The 18,558-nt window shown below is 44.4% G+C and overlaps 2 protein-coding genes across 11 annotated transcripts in view; both read left to right on the forward strand.

Moving 5' to 3' along the window:
- LOC129835476 (uncharacterized) overlaps positions 1-18,558 on the forward strand; it is a 267,196-nt gene that overhangs the window by 38,761 nt on the left and 209,877 nt on the right. The window lies entirely within an intron of this gene.
- Positions 971-11,832, forward strand: LOC129835708 (heterogeneous nuclear ribonucleoprotein C-like). Of its 10 annotated transcripts, none has more exons than XM_055901462.1 (11): positions 971-1,346; positions 2,733-2,766; positions 6,118-6,171; positions 6,634-6,753; positions 7,826-7,953; positions 8,114-8,186; positions 8,351-8,398; positions 8,485-8,687; positions 10,015-10,128; positions 10,256-10,407; positions 10,665-11,832. In XM_055901462.1, exons 3-11 carry the CDS (start codon positions 6,167-6,169, stop codon positions 10,746-10,748), a joined length of 927 nt encoding a protein of 308 aa, XP_055757437.1. In that variant the 5' UTR covers positions 971-1,346; positions 2,733-2,766; positions 6,118-6,166; the 3' UTR covers positions 10,749-11,832. The 10 variants fall into 10 exon arrangements, with proteins under 10 accessions (XP_055757437.1, XP_055757436.1, XP_055757435.1 ...); XM_055901461.1 differs by having other exon boundaries at positions 971-1,117; XM_055901467.1 differs by lacking the exon at positions 971-1,346 and adding an exon at positions 1,758-1,814.

Genomic DNA, 18,558 nt, shown 5'->3' on the forward strand with positions numbered 1-18,558 from the left:
GATCCCACAAATGTTCCATACGCACAAAAAGCTTATTCTCTCCAATTTTGTGCACAGATTTGTTTACATTCCTGTTAGTGAGCATTTCTCCTTTGCCAAGATAATCCATCCACCTGACAGGTGTGGTATATCAACAACCTTATTAAACTGCATCATCATTACACAAGTGCACCTTGCGCTGGGGACAATAAAAGGCCACTCTAAAATGTGCACTTTTGTCACACAACACAATGCCACAGATGTCTCAAGTCTTAAGGGAGCGTGCAATTGGCATGCTGACTGCAGGAATGTCCACCAGAGCTATTGCCAGAGAATTGAATGTTAATTTATCTACCATAAGCCCCCTCCAACGTCATTTTCGAGAAGTTGGCAGTACGTCCCACCGACCTCACAACCGCATACCACGTGTAACCACGCCAGCCCAGGATCCACATCCGCCTTCTTCAGCAGTGGGATCGTCTGAGACCAGCCAACTGGACAGCTGATGAAACGGAGTATTTATTTTTGTAAAAAAGCACTTTTGTGGGGAAAAACTCATTCTGGTTGGCTGGGCCTGGCTCCCCAGCGGGTGGGCCTGGCTCTCCAGTGGGTGGGCCTATGCCTTCCCAGCCCTACCCATGGCTGTGCCTCTGCTCTGCTGTGAAATCCATGGATTAGGGCCTAATTCATTAATTTCAATTGACTGATTTCTTTATATGAGCTGTAATTCAGTAAAATAGTTAAACTGTTGTATGTTGCGTTTATATTTTTGTTCAGTATATATGTGTTATTTTGTAGTGGAGGCTATTGTTGCACTTCTATGCATGTGTGCATTGTTTCAGTCAGATGGTTGTCTACTGTTCAAAGATGGAATGTGAAGGCGCCTCTTAGGCGGGGCTTAGTGATATATCAACCAATTCCCGAAGAGATTTAAGTCACGTTCTCCTGAGTAGATCCAATAAGATACCAGTATTCCGGATAAGGAGTGAACATACTGCTATGCGTAGCCACAGCGCCATTTCGTGTTAACTGGTTCAAGGTACAGTACAATCAGCCTACTGAATTGGAAACGGATCATATAAGACATCAACCAACACAACGTCGAAATTGCACTCATTTTTCAATAATTGAGCTCCTGGTGAGTATTTTGAATCGAGAACATTTTTCAGAATTTTTCTTTTTTTTTCCTATTTTTTTTTTTTTACTTTGAGCTGATCTCTTTCGGACTTTTTATTTTTTGTTTTTAATGGATTTTTCTGACTGCATTCTCTGAATTTGTGTTGGCTTTTAAAGGCGTGCATTTTGTTGCAGCGACGGGTGGAAAACAGGCTGCGCGTGACTAGTATTGGTTAGCTCTCTACACAGCGGTAATTTTTTTTGCTTTACTTTTCGAATTAGGACTTTTGAACCTTCATTTTTCCAAGTTTACCATAAGAGCATTTTGTGTGTTTTATGGTAATATTTTTATGTGAAGAAAGATCGAAGGTTGTTTCCAATCTGACTGGACAAATGATTAGGCCTAGTAGTATGTGGTCAACATCATGGTCGTCTTTTCCCCTCCCAGGAATGACGTTTTTAAAAGGGTTTTTATACTGTTCAACCTTTTCATTTTAAGACCCTGTAACATGAATTTCGGTTGTTGAAGTTGACTGCTCAGAAATATTTCCAACGTTTTCTTTTTGGCTTTCTTATTTTTGAGGTTCGCAACAGTGCTCGCTGCATTAGCCCTATTTCTCGAAACAATGACGTAATTTCTGAGGCATTATCTTTTTTCACTATGAAGAGTGAAAGTGGGCGTTCGTTTGCACTGGAATACACACAATACGGTGTATTGTGTAAGCAAAGACATTTGTTAAATCGAGAAATAGACTACCCTGGCATTGCATTTTGTGATATGAATAATTAAAATATTGTGCAGAATGAGATTTCATGCATCCATAATTTGTGCTTTTATTGAACATTATTCAAATGTGTAGCCTGTTGAAATAGTTGTGGTCAGACTTCTATGTGATCAACGTCCATTAGGCCTACTAGAACTGATCGGTGAACAAAGCTTCTTAAGTAGGAAATCTCCTGTGCTTAAGGCAGTGTTGGTATGCATTGATGATGTGAAGATGCACTGTTACTATGAATGTTTCAGGGAGTTGATTTTGCACCAGTGGATACAGTTTTTTTGTTTTTTTTTGTTGTTGATCACCTCATCTCTGTAGGCCTTACCCAGACCTTTTTATTTACAAGCCCTAACTAGTAGACCTACCGGTTGTGTCCTAATTCTCTCAAGTGGCTTCCTTCCCTTCAAGACAGAAAACTGACTAGTTGGACTGAATAGTTTTTTTCCATCGTTTTAATCAAGTCCTGCTGGTCTGGGCCCACATTCACAAAGCGTCTCTGACTAGTGGTGGTCTAGGATCAGGTCCCCCCCCTCCCATCCAGTCATCGTCATTTAAAACTGATCCTAGATCAGCACAGCTACTCTGAGATGCTTTGTGAGTACAGGGCCAGAAGTCTTGAAGGAAAGGAATATGTGTCTAACGTGGTCTTGGCACAGTTTAAGAGGTGTGCACCTGACCCCACACCACATTATGTACAGATGGTTACCACTTAGCCTATACATGTATTTGGCCACTAACACAATCAATGATTTGTTTTTAAATCTTATATCATTAGCATAGTTAGTAGCCTCTGATTATGGGTTCAGTTCAATATTACAGGTGTTCTCTTCTAATTTACATTTTTTTGTTTCCCTTTTTTAGTTTTTGAGGCATCTTTTTTGAGCAGCGACAAATCGTAAGTTGGTCTCCTGTTTTTTTTCCACCTCCACGTTGACATCGATTTTGAATCTAGTTTAGTTTTTTCTTTCTGCCTTTGTGAAGTAGCCTTTTTTTCTCCTTTTGGAAATCCCTAAAGCAAGTAGTTTTCTGCTGCTTTTGTGTTGTGATAGCCTATCACTACTGTCCATTTGTTTTTGTAGTTTTGAGTAGCCTAGTAGTTTGCATTTCACATTGAACCCCTACTTTCCCACTTGTTTTTCTTGATTTAAAAAAAGAAGAAATTGGTCACCTTCAGAAAGTATTCACACCTCTTGACTTTTTCCATATTTTGTTGTTACACAACCTGAATTTAAAATTAGATTATTGAATTTTTTAAATAAATCACTGGCTGACACACAATGCCCCATAATGTCATTGCGATTATTTGTAATGGAATTTTTATAAATTTAATCAAATGAAAAGCTGAAATGTATTCAACCCCATTGTTATGGCAAACCTAAATAAGTTCAGGAGTAAAAATGTACTGACTGTGTGCAATAATAGTGTTCTACTTTATTTTGGGTGATTATCTCCCCTCTGTACCCCACACAAACAATTATCTGTAAGGTCCCTCAGTCAAGCAGTGAATTTCAAACGGATTCAACCACAAAGATTAGGGTTTTTCCAATGCCTCGCAAAGAAAGATAAAAAATAAATAAAACAGACATTGAATATCCCTTTGAGAATGGTGAAGTTAATAATTACACTTTGTATGGCGTGTCAATACACCCAGTCACTACAAAGATACAGGCGTCCTTCCTAACTCAGTTTCCAAAGAGGAAGGAAACCGCTCAGCGATTTGCTAATGGTGACTTTAAAAGAGTTAGTTACATAATTGAATAGCTGTGATAGTAGAATGGATCAACAACATTGTAGTTACTCCACAACACCAACCTAATTGACGGAGTGACAAGAAGGAATCGTGTACAATTTTTTTATTTTTTTTTATGCATCCATGCAAGATCCTAGAGGAAAACCTGGTTTAGTCCGCTTTCAATCAGACACTGGGAAATGAATTAACCTTTCAATAGGACAATAACCTAAAACGCAAGGCCAAATCTGCACTGGAGTTGTTTACCAAGGAGACAGTGGCCAATTTACAGTTTTTAAATAGATTTAAGTCAAAAAGAATGGCAAGACCTGAAAATGGTTGGAGCTTAATGAATAATGGTCAAATGTTGCCCAATCTTAGACTTACCCAGAAAGACACAGCTGTAGTCACTGCTAAAGGTGCTTCTACAAAGTTTTGACTCCGGGTTGACAATACTTATGTAAATGAGATATCAATTAAGAAAACATGTCTAAAAACATGTTATCACTTTGTCATTATGTTGTGTGGAGATGGATGAGAATGTTTGATTTAGAATTCAGGCTGTAACACAACATGTGTAATAAGTATGAATACTTTCTGAAGGCACTGTAACTGACAAAATCGGTGACGGGTAACCATCGAAGGGGCTGCTGAGAAACTGGATCCCCCAACTTACCAGGAGTTGAGAAATACTGACCTAACTACTTACTTGTTAACTGGAGATGTTGGCATACGTGACAAATGTTGAAGCACAACACACACACACCAATGAAAGCCTTGAATATAAACCTAAACTGTTCTGCGCTCTTAAACAATTCCACATGTGGTGTGTCTTTTCACTTCTTGTAAAAAATATCTAAATGGGAAGTGAGGGGAACTATGAGTCTGACTGCATTATAGTATCACCAATAAGGCTAGGGACCTCACGATACGATATCACCATACAGGTGCCAATAAGTTATGTATGGGGATTTTTTCTTCTCACGATTCGGTTTGTTTTGCGATTTTTAAATGCTGTGATTTTATTGCGATTCGATGTTCCAAACATATTGGTCACCATGTCTTCTGTAGAGGGACAAAGGAAAAATAGCGTCGTTTTGGTACAGCCAACTAGCACAAATTATATTGCAATGTTGTCAAAACTGTAGACTATTGTCAAAAATAATGTTCTGATATGTAACAATTGATTTCCCCCCCCCCACCCAATATCACAACCAACAACGTGTAGTACCACCTTTCAGTTTGGAATCAACCAGACTAGGGCCATGTCCCAATTATCTCTTCCTCTTGAAAGGAAATGACTCAAATAATAAATGTAGTGGAACTCTCACTGGCCTATGCCTTTGCCAATACAATGCTTTATATATTTGTGGGGAACAACGGCACACTTCAGGAGAAAGGAGAGATTATTGGGACTCTAGGATTATGTCCCTCTCCAGCCCATAATAGTCACAGCTGTGCGTGTTATATCACCTCTTACTAGGGTCACATGACCTGCCTGCGTTCTCCCCTCATCGACGCTGGTAGATACTAACCCAGCCTTGTCAACTGGCCAGACGTGACAACACATCCTAGCCAAAATCACTAACTGAAAAGTGCATTAAGCGTTTGGATAGACACCCAGACCCAACACGGCAGTCTAATCTGAAATGTGTGTCCACGCTGTGGAGCCTTCTATTTTTATCATTATGAAAGTGGACACAAGCCACGAGGGGCTCTGCTTTGGGATTTACAAAGACAGACATTTGAGAATGTCCTCCCCACACCACTAATAACATATCCCTTGGTTACGTCCCAAATGACACCCTATATGTTCCCTGTAAAGTGCACTACGTTTGACCGTAGCCCTATGGGCCCTGGTTAGAAGTAGTGCACTATATAGGGTATAGGGTGCCAATTGGGACTGATTCGATTTACCACAAAAATGCCTAATGATGAAAGCCAGTGACTTAAATCACTTCCTGTTAAGGTAGTTCACAGACATTAATGAGAAGTCCTGCGTCAAGAGTACACGTGGTAGCTAATATACTATTGGATGTATCCCAAATAGCAGTCTATTCTCAAGGTCACTACTTTTGACTGGAGCCGTCTGAGCCCCTATGGTGTGTTATGTGTTGTATAGGGTGGCATGGGATGCAGTCATTCTGTTATTTAGCGTCTCTGTTGTCATGCCAGCCGTGGATTATATTGTTTGTGTATCTAATGACTGCAGTATGCTCAGGTACTTTGTCATGCTAAGTCTTGTTTGTTATGATAATACTATTTGTCCAACAGGTTTTTGGGGGTGCTACTTCTTCCTTTACCGCCACAACTTTTGTTTTTTATGCGTGTGGTATATTTTTTCCCCTCAAGTACCTCATGGGGGCAGCACTGATCCAAAAACAAGAAATACTGAACTTCTGGAGACTTTTCTCATTCTAGAGACATCGCCCCTCCCTGTAGATGCAATACATCTCCCACAATGCATTGCTGAGCTCCGGCTCGGATTACCAATAATGACACTCTTCTCTCCAACAGAAACAGGTAGGCAGGCAGGCAGACCACGACCGTCCAGGGTACAGGCAATATGGAGTGAGTTCTGGCTATTTCAACCCTGCCTATATGTTCTATAGATGTAGGAACAGAAGGCTTTAAACCCTGAAGTCTTTACAAAATGGCTGTTGACAAACGTGTATGTGACAATGACAACCCCCACCTTCCTGTGAACAAAATAATTACATTAGATTATAGGCACATGAAAGTCCACCTATACAATCACCATGTACTGTGAGCCATCACCCAAAATTACCTACATACACAATGAAGGGGATGCTTGTTTTAAACAACTGTGTGTCTGTGTATAGACACACACACACACACACACACACACTGAAATCGGGTCCAGTTTATGTTGAAAAGCATCCCCAAACAGGCACATGGTCACAGACACTCATATCCACACACTCAGCTTATATATATCTCTCTCTCTCCCCTCTGTTTCCCCGCTCTTCTCCTTTCATCCCCTTCTCATAAACACCGGTGTCCCACCACCAGTAGCTTGATGGCTGGCAACGTTACCAACAAGACGGACCCTCGCTCCCTCAACTCCCGGGTCTTCATCGGGAACCTCAACACTCTCCTGGTCACCAAGGCAGACGTGGAGGCCATCTTCAGGTCGGGAGCATGGACAGTACTATGCAGGGTTGCACAATTCCAGTAACTTTCTCTAAAATTCCCCTTTTATTTATATATATATATATATATATATATATATATATATATATATATATATATATATATATATATATATATATATATATATATTACTGAACAAAAATATAAATGCAACATGAAACATTTTCAGAGATTTTATTGAGTTACAGTTCATATAAGGAAATCAGTCAATATAAATAAATAAATTAGGCCCTAATCTATAGATTTTAGATGACTGTGCAGCCATAGGCCCACCCACTTGGCAGCCAGGCCCACCCACTGGGGAGCCAGGCCCAGGCAATCAGAATGATTTTTTTTATTTTTCACAAAGAGCTTTTATTACAGACAGAAATTCTCTAAAATGACGTTAGAGGCAGCTTATGGTAGAGAAATTAACATTAAATTCTTTGGCAACGGCTCTGGTAGACATTCCTGCAGTCGGCATGCCAATTGCACGCTACGTCAACTTGAGACATCTGCGGCATTGTGTTGTGACGACTGCACATTTTAGTGGCCTTTTATTGTCCCCAGCACAAGGTGCACATGTGTAATGATCATGCTGTTTAATCAGCTTCTTGATATGCCACACCTGTCAGGTGGATGGATTATCTTGGCATGGTAGAAATGCTCACTAGCAGGGATGTAAACAAATTTGTGCTAAACATTTTGAGAGAAATAAGCTTTTCTGCATATGGAAAATGTATGGTATATTTTATTTCAGCTCATTAAACATGGGACCAAAACTTTACATGTTGCGTTTTATATTTTTGTTCAGTGTATATAATTTTTTATTCTGGTTGGAACATTTTCCAGAATCAGGAGGGAATAAGCAGGAAATCTGCAATCGTCTAATCACGATTACTGAAAAACTTTGAAAGTTACCGGAATTTCGCAAGCCTAGTACTATGGCTAATCTCTGCTCCCACCTCTCCAGCCCCTGTGTACATGTTTCTATGGAGGGGTTGGGATGAAGCAGAAGACAACCTTCCATTCGTTGTACATTGGGCAATAACGAAACCTTCTTTATCTTCAGCAAGTACGGCAAGATAGTGGGCTGCTCCGTGCACAAGGGGTTCGCCTTTGTCCAGTACGCCAACGAGAGGAATGCCCGGGCCGCCGTAGGGGGCGAGGATGGGAGGATGATCGTAGGACAGGTGCTGGGTAAGAACCTGGGCCGTGTTTTCTGCTCCTTCAATGTCTTCCCTTTACCTCCAATAGGTTTCCCTTCTTCTGAAGGCATAGTAGATGTGGTCATTTGGATATGACGCTCCTTCTTTCTCTGCTCTTTGCCCCCCCCCCCTCCCTCCCTCCCCTCTCACAGACATTAACCTTGCTTGTGAACCGAAGCATCAGAGATTGAAGACTGTGAAGCGCTCTGCGGGAGATATGTACAGGTGTGAATTTAAATTAGATCTTTACCAAGTGCTCCAGTCAATCCTCTTTGTATAAAAATAAATACATGTAAATGTTGAACTATGCAATCTACTGTTCCAACTGTGCTGTCTCACTCTCTCTCTTTTGTTTCTATCTCTCCCTTTCTTTTTGCTTTCTTCCTCAGTTCTTCATTTGATATGGAATATGACTTCCAGAGAGATTACTATGACCGGTGAGTCTTCCTTTCTCGGTTGCCACCTCCTGTACTGACAAAGGGATAAAGAATGATTTTTTTCCTGTTTTTTTTTGCTGTTGTAGGATGTACCCGTACCAGTCCCGCGTGCCCCCTCCGCCTCCTCCCCCCCTGTCCCGTGCGGTGATCCCCTCCAAGCGGCCCCGGGTCAGTTTGAGTGGAGGCGGTGGAGGAAGAGGAGGTGGAGGAGCAGGGGGCAGCCGACGCACCAAGACCAACTTCTCATCCTCCAGGAGCAGCCAGAGCAGGGTCTCCAGCTCACGCAACAGTCAGTACCCCACACACACATGGAATTACAGATGCTTTTGACACTTCCCACAGTGACGATATACACTGAGTATACCAGACATCACAAACACCCTCCTAATATTGAGTTGCACCCCCCCCCCCCCTTGCACTCAGAACAGCATCAATTCGTCAGGGCATGGACTTTACGTTGAACGTTGAAAAGCGTTCTACAGGGATGCTGGCCCGTGTTTATTCCAATGCTTCCCACAGTTGTCAAGTTGGCTGAATGTCCTTTGGTGGGTGGACCATTCTTGATACACACGGGGAAACTATTGAGCATGAAAAACCCAGCAGCGTTGCAGTTTGACACAAACCGTTGCGCCTGGCACCTACTACCATACCCTGTTTAAAGGCACCCAAATCTTTTGTCTTGCTCATTCACCCTCTGAAAGGCCCACACACACAATCCATGTCTCAAGGTTTAAAAATCCTTCTTTAACTCGTCTCCTCCCCTTCATCTACACTGATTGAAGTGGATTTAACAAGTGACATCAATAAGGGATTTCACCTGGTCAGTCTATGGCATGGAAAGAGCAGGTGTTCCTAATGTAGTTTATACTCTTGAGTATATGATAATATTTGCCATTTTAGCAGATGCTTTAATCCAAAGCGACTTACTCATGCTTGCATGTGTATTTACATATAGGTGGTCCTGTGAATCAAACCCACAATGCTGGGATATTTACGTATGGGTGGTCCCGTGAATCAAACCCGCAATGCTGGGATATTTACGTATGGGTGGTCCCGTGAATCAAACCCGCAATGCTGGGATATTTACGTATGGGTGGTCCCGTGAATCAAACCCGCAATGCTGGGATATTTACGTATGGGTGGTCCCGTGAATCAAACCCGCAATGCTGGGATATTTACGTATGGGTGGTCCCGTGAATCAAACCCACAATGCTGGGATATTTACGTATGGGTGGTCCCGTGAATCAAACCCACAATGCTGGGATATTTACGTATGGGTGGTCCCGTGAATCAAACCCACAATGCTGGGATATTTACGTATGGGTGGTCCCGTGAATCAAACCCACAATGCTGGGATATTTACGTATGGGTGGTCCCGTGAATCAAACCCACAATGCTGGGATATTTACGTATGGGTGGTCCCGTGAATCAAACCCACAATGCTGGTATTGCAAGCTCCACTACACACAATATAACCACACACTTACTAACTCTGTAATTGACTCTGGTCATTTACCCTGTAGACACATGAATCCATGTTCATTATATGGAAGTGAAATCCATACCTACTGTTAATGTATGCCTCTGATTCTTTCTATCCCCTCTCTCTAACCCAGTGAAGGCAGATGACCTGCAGACCATCAAGAGAGAGCTGACCCAAATCAAACACAAGGTGGACTACCTGCTGGAGAGTCTGGAACGCATGGAGAAGGACCACACCAAGAAGTTAGGTAGGACGGGACAGACACTAGTGAGGAAGTACACTTTGTTGCCCACTGCATTTTCAAACATTAGGTATGAAACAACACATTTTTGTTTATCAATAAACCTCTCCCTCCCATCCCCCTCACTCTCCAGACATGAAGAGTAGTGGGAAGCCGGAACTCGGGGAGGTGTCTCCTCTCCACTGCGGAGGAAAGAAGGAGGAGAGCTTGAAGAGGGAGAGGGAGAGCCAGCTGCTCAATGACTCAGAAGAGGAGGAGGGAGACCTACTGGAGGAGGAGGAGGAGGTGAGCGTGGGATTAGAGAGCGGAGCAAACTGAGGGGGCGGAGATTTAGGAGAGGCGAGATCAGTACTTGAGGGGACACTTGAGAGGGAAAGGAGCAGAATAGAAAGGAGTTTGAAGTGTATCCCAAAGGGCACCCTTATTTCCTATATAGTACGCTAATTATGACTAGGTCCTGGTAGAAAGTAGTGCACTATATAGGGAATAGGGTGCCATTTTGGGAATCTGTCTAAAATCAGGTTATTGAATGTTCTCTGCAGGTGAAGAGTCGGGGAAGGGAAGATGACGATGAAGAGGAGGAAGGTGAGGATGATGGAGATAGCGCCAACGGAGACGACTCTTAAACACCGCAAGATTGTCTGTTCACACACACACACACACACACACACACACACACACACACACACACACACACACACACACACTCCCTGACATACACAAAAGGAAATGTGTATAATTACATAGCAACACACATGCAGTACATGGAAAGCTGTTCCTACTGAACTCCGTATTCATATGGACATTTCCACTATATACTGTACCATTCTGAACGTGTGCTCACCTACACTTTCAGTAACACTCTACCAGTAATGTCAAGCAAATATCTGTCTTTTCTCCTCTTTGGATTTCTCTCCGATGTATTAGTTTGTAGCCTCATACGGCCATCCTGAACTCTTCATTTACATTATTTGTGAATTGAAATGAATTGAATTGAGAGAGCGTGCGCAGCAGTCAGGATGGTGGACCAGGCTAATTATTTGGCCCCCGATCAAAGATTTTCTTTATGTATATCGTATGTATCTTGAAAAATAGTTTTATTCTAGTTGTACTAGTCCGGATACAGTGGATCTCAAACCTCTCCTCAGAGACCCCCAGTCGTTCCATGTTTTTGATCTATTCCACAGCTAGCACACCTGATTCAACTAATCATCAAGCTCTTGACTAGGACAATCAGGCGAGTTAGTTCAGGGCTCCACAACATTGTGAAACATCTGGGGGTCCCGAGAGGTTTTAAAACCACTGGACTGGAGGATCTTGGCACCTGCTGTGTCCACCAGCAGGTGGCACTGTGCAATGACATTTTTACACACCTAGGCTACCGTGAAATGTGGTGCTGGAGTTGGAAGATTTTACAATTTACATATTATAAAAATGGAAAACAATGAAACAGACATGTATAGGAAGACTTCATGCCAGGATTGTCTAATGTATGCCGTTTTCTTTGCCCTGAATGGTTTTGCTTGTTTCTTTTTTAGCTTACTTATTTGTGTCAGGAAATAGAGTTTGACTTAGTATAACCTTGAGTTCTGTAATGGACGTTATCCATGTTGGTGTGTTTGTCTCGGTTGCCGTGTGATTTCAGTTGACCATTACTTGGACTGTGCTTGTGAATTAAAAACTTCCAAGTGGGAATGCTCCAGGCCAGAATGTCTTTGAGCTGTTTGTAATCAAGATGTGTGTGTATGGTGCATGTTTCTGCTAATTATAGGTTAACAGATTAAAACTACTCAGGCAAATATGGCATTAACATAAGACATGGTAAATCAAAATACATGGTAAACTAGTGGTTAACTGCTTGTGTTCCCCTTCCAGGAGAATGTGTCTTGTCAGGTCCTTAATGCCCGAAATAAGCCAGAACTGCTTCCCTCAGCACCGCTCAGAATAAGCCAACCTGGTCTCAGGGGTAGAAGTAACATAGCAAATTGAAATTCTCTAAACTGAAATTAGTGTAATATTTTGTTACGTTTGGTGTGGCATGTAATAATTTGTGAATGTCCATCCATGTTGCATGATATGTTACAAATATTTTCTTAGCTAATTTTGACTAGGTGGCCAAAGCTAGTGTTAAGTGGCTAACATTAGCAAGGCTAGGGGTTATTGGAAGGGTTCGCTAACATGCTAAAAAGTATTAAGTAGTTGCTAATTATCTCAAATGCTACCCCGACTAGCCACCCTCCTTTTGTTTTTGCCTTATGTAACCATACCAAACGCAACATTTCATACGAATTTGAGTGTCCCGTATTTTCATTTACTATGTTACGTCTAGTCTGAGACCAGCCTGAATAAGCAGAGCTCTCTTCCAGAGGAATTCCTCAGCTATGCTGACCTTTCTGAGAATGGCACAGACATCTGAGCAGAAGTGAAGGGTTAAAACACGCAGTATCTGACACATAGTACTTATACAGGTAAAAACTTGAGTAAATGAGGGATATAAAGTATATTGAAAGCAGATTCTTCCACACAGGTGTGGTTCCTGAGGTAATTAACATCCCATCATGCTTAGGGTCATAAATAAAAATGCCCAGTTGCCCATTATTCTGAGTAGAAGAAAAGATCTTAGTGACTTTGAAAGATGGGTATCAAAGGGGCATAGGGAGGACTGTGTGTGTGTCTCATCAGCTCTCAACCGACGTGAACACTTCCCGGAGATTCTGGAGTGGTGTCTGAGTCTGTTTTCCACCATCAACAATAGACCAAATTAGGGAATTTCTCATGGAAGAATGGTGTCGCATCCAATAGTTTGACATTTTTAGAATATATGCCGAGGTGCATTTAAGCTGATCTGATGGCCCAACACACTAAGACACTTTGTTGGTGTTTCCTTTATTTTGTCAGTTATCTTTATATTGGATTATAATAATTAAAGATAAGTTCAAATCCTTGGCGATAACATCGTTACCAGTCTCAATTGCTACCGCATATAGGTTCGGGGATAGAGCCAGCTGGTAAACCAGATTACCTTGGAGATTCTGGAAATGGTTACTGGCCACCCCTCATAGCCTGGCTTCTTCCTTGGTTCTGGGCTTTCTAGGGAGTTTTTGGTAGCCACTGTGCTTCTACACCTGCATTGCTTGCTGTTTGGGGTTTTAGGCTGGGTTTCTGTACAGCACTTTGAGATATAAGCTGATGTAAGAAGGGCTTTATAAATACATTTGATTTAGTACTAGTCAACATTCAGTATCAGGTGGTTGGTTGGGAGGTGGAGATGGTAACCACTAGACAACATTCAGTATCAGGTGGTTGGTTGGGAGGTGGAGATGGTAACCACTAGTCAACATTCAGTATCAGGTGGTTGGTTGGGAGGTGGAGATGGTAACCACTAGACAACATTCAGTATCAGGTGGTTGGTTGGGAGGTGGAGATGGTAACCACTAGACAACATTCAGTATCAGGTGGTTGGTTGGGAGGAAGGAATAGTTCAATGGTATTTGGTATTTTATTAGGATCCCCATTGGCTGTTGCAAAAGCAGCAGCTACTCTTCTTGGGGTCCACAGAAAACATGAAACATAATACAGAATGATATAATACAGAACATCAATAGACAAGAACTGCTCAAAGACAGAACTACATACATGTTTTTTAAAGGCACCCATAGCCTACATATCAATGCACACACACAAACTATCTAGGTCAAACTATCTAGGTCAAATAGGGGAGAGGCGTTGTGCCTCGAGGTGTTGCTTTCTGTTTTTTTGAAAACAGGTTTGCTGTTTATTTGAGCAATATGAGATGGAAGTTCCATACAATTAGGGCTCTATATAATACTGTACAATTTCTTGAATTTGTTCTGGATTTGGGGACTGTGAAAAGACCCCTGGTGGCATGTCTGGTGGGATAAGTGTGTGTGTCAGAGCTGTGTGTAAGTTGACAATGCAAACAATTTGGGATTTACAACACACTGTTTCTTATAAAAACAAGAAGTGATGCAGTCAGTCTCTCCTCAAGTCTTAGCCAAGAGAGACTGGCATAGTATTTATATCAGCCCTCTGATTACAATGAAGAGCAAGACGTGCCGCTCTGTTCTGTGCCAGCTGCAGCTTAACTAGGTCTTTCCTTGCAGCACTGGACCACATGACTGGACAATAATCAAGATAAGACACAACTAGAGCCGACAAAACTTGCTTTTTGGAGTGTGGTGTCAAAAAAGCAGAGCATCTTTTTATTACGGCCAGACCTCTCCCCATCTTTACAACCATTGAATCTATATGTTTTGACCATGACAGTTTACAATATAAAGTAACGCCAAGTAATTTAGTCTCCTCAACTTGTTCAACAGCCACACCATTCATTACCAGATTCTGCTGAGGTCTAGAATTTAAGGAATGATTTGTACCAAATACAATGCTCTTAGTTTTAGAGATGTTCAGGACCAGTTTATTACTGGCGACCCATTCCAAAACAGACTGCAACTCTTTGTTAAAGGTTTCAGTGACTTCATTATCTGTGGTTGCTGATGTGTATATTGTTGAATCATCAGCATACATGGACACACATGCTTTGTTTAATGCCAGTGGCAGGTCACTGGTAAAAAATAGAAAAGAGTAGAGGGCCTAGAGAGCTGCCCTGTGGTACACCACACTTTACATGTTTGACATTAGAGAAACTTCCAACCAAACCATTTGAGTTCTATTAGATATATAGCTCAGAATCCACAATATGGCAGAGGTCAAAAAGCCATAACACATATGTTCTCTCAACAACAGGTTATGGTCAATAATATCAAAGGCTGCACTGAAATCTAACAGTACATCTCCCACAATCTTCTTATTATCAATTTCATTCAACCAATCATCAGTCATTTGTGTCAGTGCAGTACATGTTGAGTGCCCTTCTCTATAACCATGCTGAAAGTCTGTTGTTAATTTGTTTACAGAGAAATAGGATTGTATTTGGTCAAACACCATTTTTTCCAACAGTTTGCTAAGAGCTGGCAGCAAGCTTATAGGTCTGCTGTTAGAACCAGTAAAGGCCACTTTACCGCTCTTGGGTAGCGGAATTACTTTGGCTTCCCTCCAGACCTGAGGACAAAGCCTTTCCTCTAGGCTCAGATTAAAAATATGAGTGATAGGAGTGGCTATAGAGTCAGCTACCATCCACAGTAGCTTTCCATCCAAGTTAAATGATAGAATGTAACCTGAAGAGAGGTCATTGTGGCTAAAAGAGAGTGGGAGATGAGAAGAGAGGGGGATGCGAAGGGTGTGAGAGAAGAGAGAGATGAAAGAGGAGCAACAGGGGGGTCATGGGACAGGGAGCGACAGAAAGAGGAGAAGAGATGGAGAGATGGAGCTGTAAACCCATTTATCAATGTCTCCCACTGGGAAGTGTGTATATGTGCCCGTGCATGCATGTGCGTCTGTGTATTCTTGTGTGTGTACGTGTCCATGCATGCGTGTGTGTGTGTATTATTGTGTGTGTACGTGTCCATGCATGCGTGTGTGTGTATTATTGTGTGTGCACGTGTCCATGCGTGCGTGTGTGTGTGTATTATTGTGTGTATACGTGTCCATGCATGCGTGTGTGTGTATTATTGTGTGTGCACGTGTCCATGCGTGCGTGTGTGTATTCTTGTGTGTGTACGTGTGCGTGTGTGTGTAATTTGTGTTTGAGAATGGTATTGTGCTGTGGTTGCCCTGAGACTAGCCCCAGAGCTGCACTGAATGTCAATTAGAAGAGAACTCCAGAAGAGAAAAAAAACAGTGGTGAGAGGAGAGGAACAGGTTGAGGGGGACAGAAGGGAGGGAGAGGAACAGGTCGAGGGGGAAGGGAGGGAGAGAAATGTAGAGAGGGACAGAAGGGAGGGAGAGGAACAGGTCGAGGGGGAAGGGAGGGAGAGGAACATGTAGAGGGGGAAGGGAGGGAGAGGAACATGTAGAGGGGGAAGGGAGGGAGAGGAACATGTAGAGAGGGACAGAAGGGAGGGGGGGGAACAGGTCGAGGGGGACAGAAGGGAGGGAGAGGAACATGTAGAGGGGGACAGAAGGGAGGGAAAGGAAAATGTAGAGGGGGACAGAAGGGAGGGAGAGGAACATGTAGAGGGGGACAGAAGGGAGGGAGAGGAACATGTAGAGGGGGACAGAAGGGAGGGAGAGGCAAATGTAGAGGGGGACAGAAGGGAGGGAGAGGCAAATGTAGAGGGGGACAGAAGGGAGGGAGAGGAACATGTAGAGGGGGACAGAAGGGGGGGAGAGGCAAATGTAGAGGGGGACAGAGGAACATGTAGAGGGGGACAGAAGGGAAGGAGAGGCAAATGTAGAGGGAGACAGAAGGGACGGAGAGGAAAATGTAGAGGGGGACAGAAGGGAGGGAGAGGCAAATGTAGAGGGGGACAGAAGGGAGGGAGAGGAACATGTAGAGGGGGACAGAAGGGTGGGAGAGGAACATGTAGAGGGGGACAGAAGGGAGGGAGAGGCAAATGTAGAGGGGGACAGAAGGGAGGGAGAGGAACATGTAGAGGGGGACAGTAGGGGGGGAGAGGAACATGTAGAGGGGGACAGTAGGGGGGAGAGGCAAATGTAGAGGGGGACAGAAGGGAGGGAGAGGTACATGTAGAGGGGGACAGAAGGGAGGGAGAGCAAAATGTAGAGGGGGACAGAAGGGAGGGAGAGGAACATGTAGAGGGGGACAGAAGGGAGGGAGAGGAACATGTAGAGAGGGACAGAAGGGAGGGAGAGGAACATGTAGAGGGCGAAGGGAGGGAGAGGAACATGTAGAGGGGGACAGAAGGGAGGGAGAGGAACATGTAGAGGGGGACAGAAGGGGGGGAGAGGCACATGTAGAGGGGGACAGAAGGGAGGGAGAGGAACAGGTCGAGGGGGACAGAAGGGAGGGAGAGGAACAGGTCGAGGGGGACAGAAGGGAGGGAGAGGAACAGGTTGAGGGGGACAGAAGAGAGGGAGAGGAGACGATCAGTTCGAGGGGGACAGAAGAAAGGGAGGGAGAGGCACAGGTCGAGAGGGACAGAAGGGAGGGAGAGGAACATGTCGAGGGGGACAGTAGGGGGGGAGAGGAACATGTAGAGGGGGACAGTAGGGGGGAGAGGCAAATGTAGAGGGGGACAGAAGGGAGGGAGAGGTACATGTAGAGGGGGACAGAAGGGAGGGAGAGCAAAATGTAGAGGGGGACAGAAGGGAGGGAGAGGAACATGTAGAGGGGGACAGAAGGGAGGGAGAGGAACATGTAGAGAGGGACAGAAGGGAGGGAGAGGAACATGTAGAGGGCGAAGGGAGGGAGAGGAACATGTAGAGGGGGACAGAAGGGAGGGAGAGGAACATGTAGAGGGGGACAGAAGGGGGGGAGAGGCACATGTAGAGGGGGACAGAAGGGAGGGAGAGGAACAGGTCGAGGGGGACAGAAGGGAGGGAGAGGAACAGGTCGAGGGGGACAGAAGGGAGGGAGAGGAACAGGTCGAGGGGGACAGAAGGGAGGGAGAGGAACAGGTTGAGGGGGACAGAAGAGAGGGAGAGGAGACGATCAGTTCGAGGGGGACAGAAGAAAGGGAGGGAGAGGCACAGGTCGAGAGGGACAGAAGGGAGGGAGAGGAACATGTCGAGGGGGACAGAAGGGAGGGAGAGGAACATGTAGAGAGGGACAGAAGGGAGGGAGGGAGAGGAACAGGTTGAGGGGGACAGAAGGGAGGGAGAGGTGACGAACAGGTCGAGTGGGACAGAAGAAAGGGAGGGAGGGAGAGGTACAGGTCGAGGGGGACAGAAGAAAGGGAGGGAGATGAACAGGTCGAGAGGGACAGAAGGGAGGGAGAGGACCATGTAGAGGGGGACAGAAGGGAGGCGGGGAGGGAGAGGAGAGAAACATGTCGAGAGGGACAGAAGGGAGGGAGAGGAGAGGAACAGGTTGAGAGGGACAGAAGGGAGGGAGAGGAGAGGAGAGGAACAGGTCGAGACGGACAGAAGAAAGGGAGGGAGAGGAACAGGTCGAGAGGGACAGAAGGGAGGGAGAGGAGAGGACCAGGTCGAGAGGGACAGAAGGGAGGGAGAGGAGAGGACCAGGTCGAGAGGGACAGAAGGGAGGGAGAGGAGAGGAACAGGTCGAGAGGGACAGAAGGGAGGGAGAGGAACAGGTCGAGAGGGACAGAAGGGAGGGAGAGGAGAGGAACAGGTCGAGAGGGACAGAAGGGAGGGAGAGGAGAGGACCAGGTCGAGAGGGACAGAAGGGAGGGAGAGGAGAGGAACAGGTCGAGAGGGACAGAAGGGAGGGAGAGGAACAGGTCGAGAGGGACAGAAGGGAGGGAGAGAAACATGTCGAGGGGGACAGAAGGGAGGGAGAGAGGGACACGTTACAAGAAAAGAGAGAGGGAAGAAGACAAGGGAGTCTGTCTGTAAAAGTGCAGTCTTAGAGAAAGGAGGAGAGAAGAGGTG

Source organism: Salvelinus fontinalis, chromosome 36, assembly GCF_029448725.1.
Source record: "Salvelinus fontinalis isolate EN_2023a chromosome 36, ASM2944872v1, whole genome shotgun sequence".
Classification (NCBI taxonomy): Eukaryota; Metazoa; Chordata; class Actinopteri; order Salmoniformes; family Salmonidae; genus Salvelinus; species Salvelinus fontinalis.

Bases quoted from the DNA above. Each gene is read 5' to 3' on its own strand.
- LOC129835708 (XM_055901460.1), top strand. From the start codon at position 1,757: ATGAAGAGTGAAAGTGGGCGTTCGTTTGCACTGGAATACACACAATAC. The intron at 1,815-2,732 runs GTAAGCAAAGAC...TCCCTTTTTTAG, and splicing joins CACACAATACGGTGTATTGT to TTTTTGAGGCATCTTTTTTG. The intron at 10,408-10,664 runs GTGAGCGTGGGA...TGTTCTCTGCAG, and splicing joins TACTGGAGGAGGAGGAGGAG to GTGAAGAGTCGGGGAAGGGA.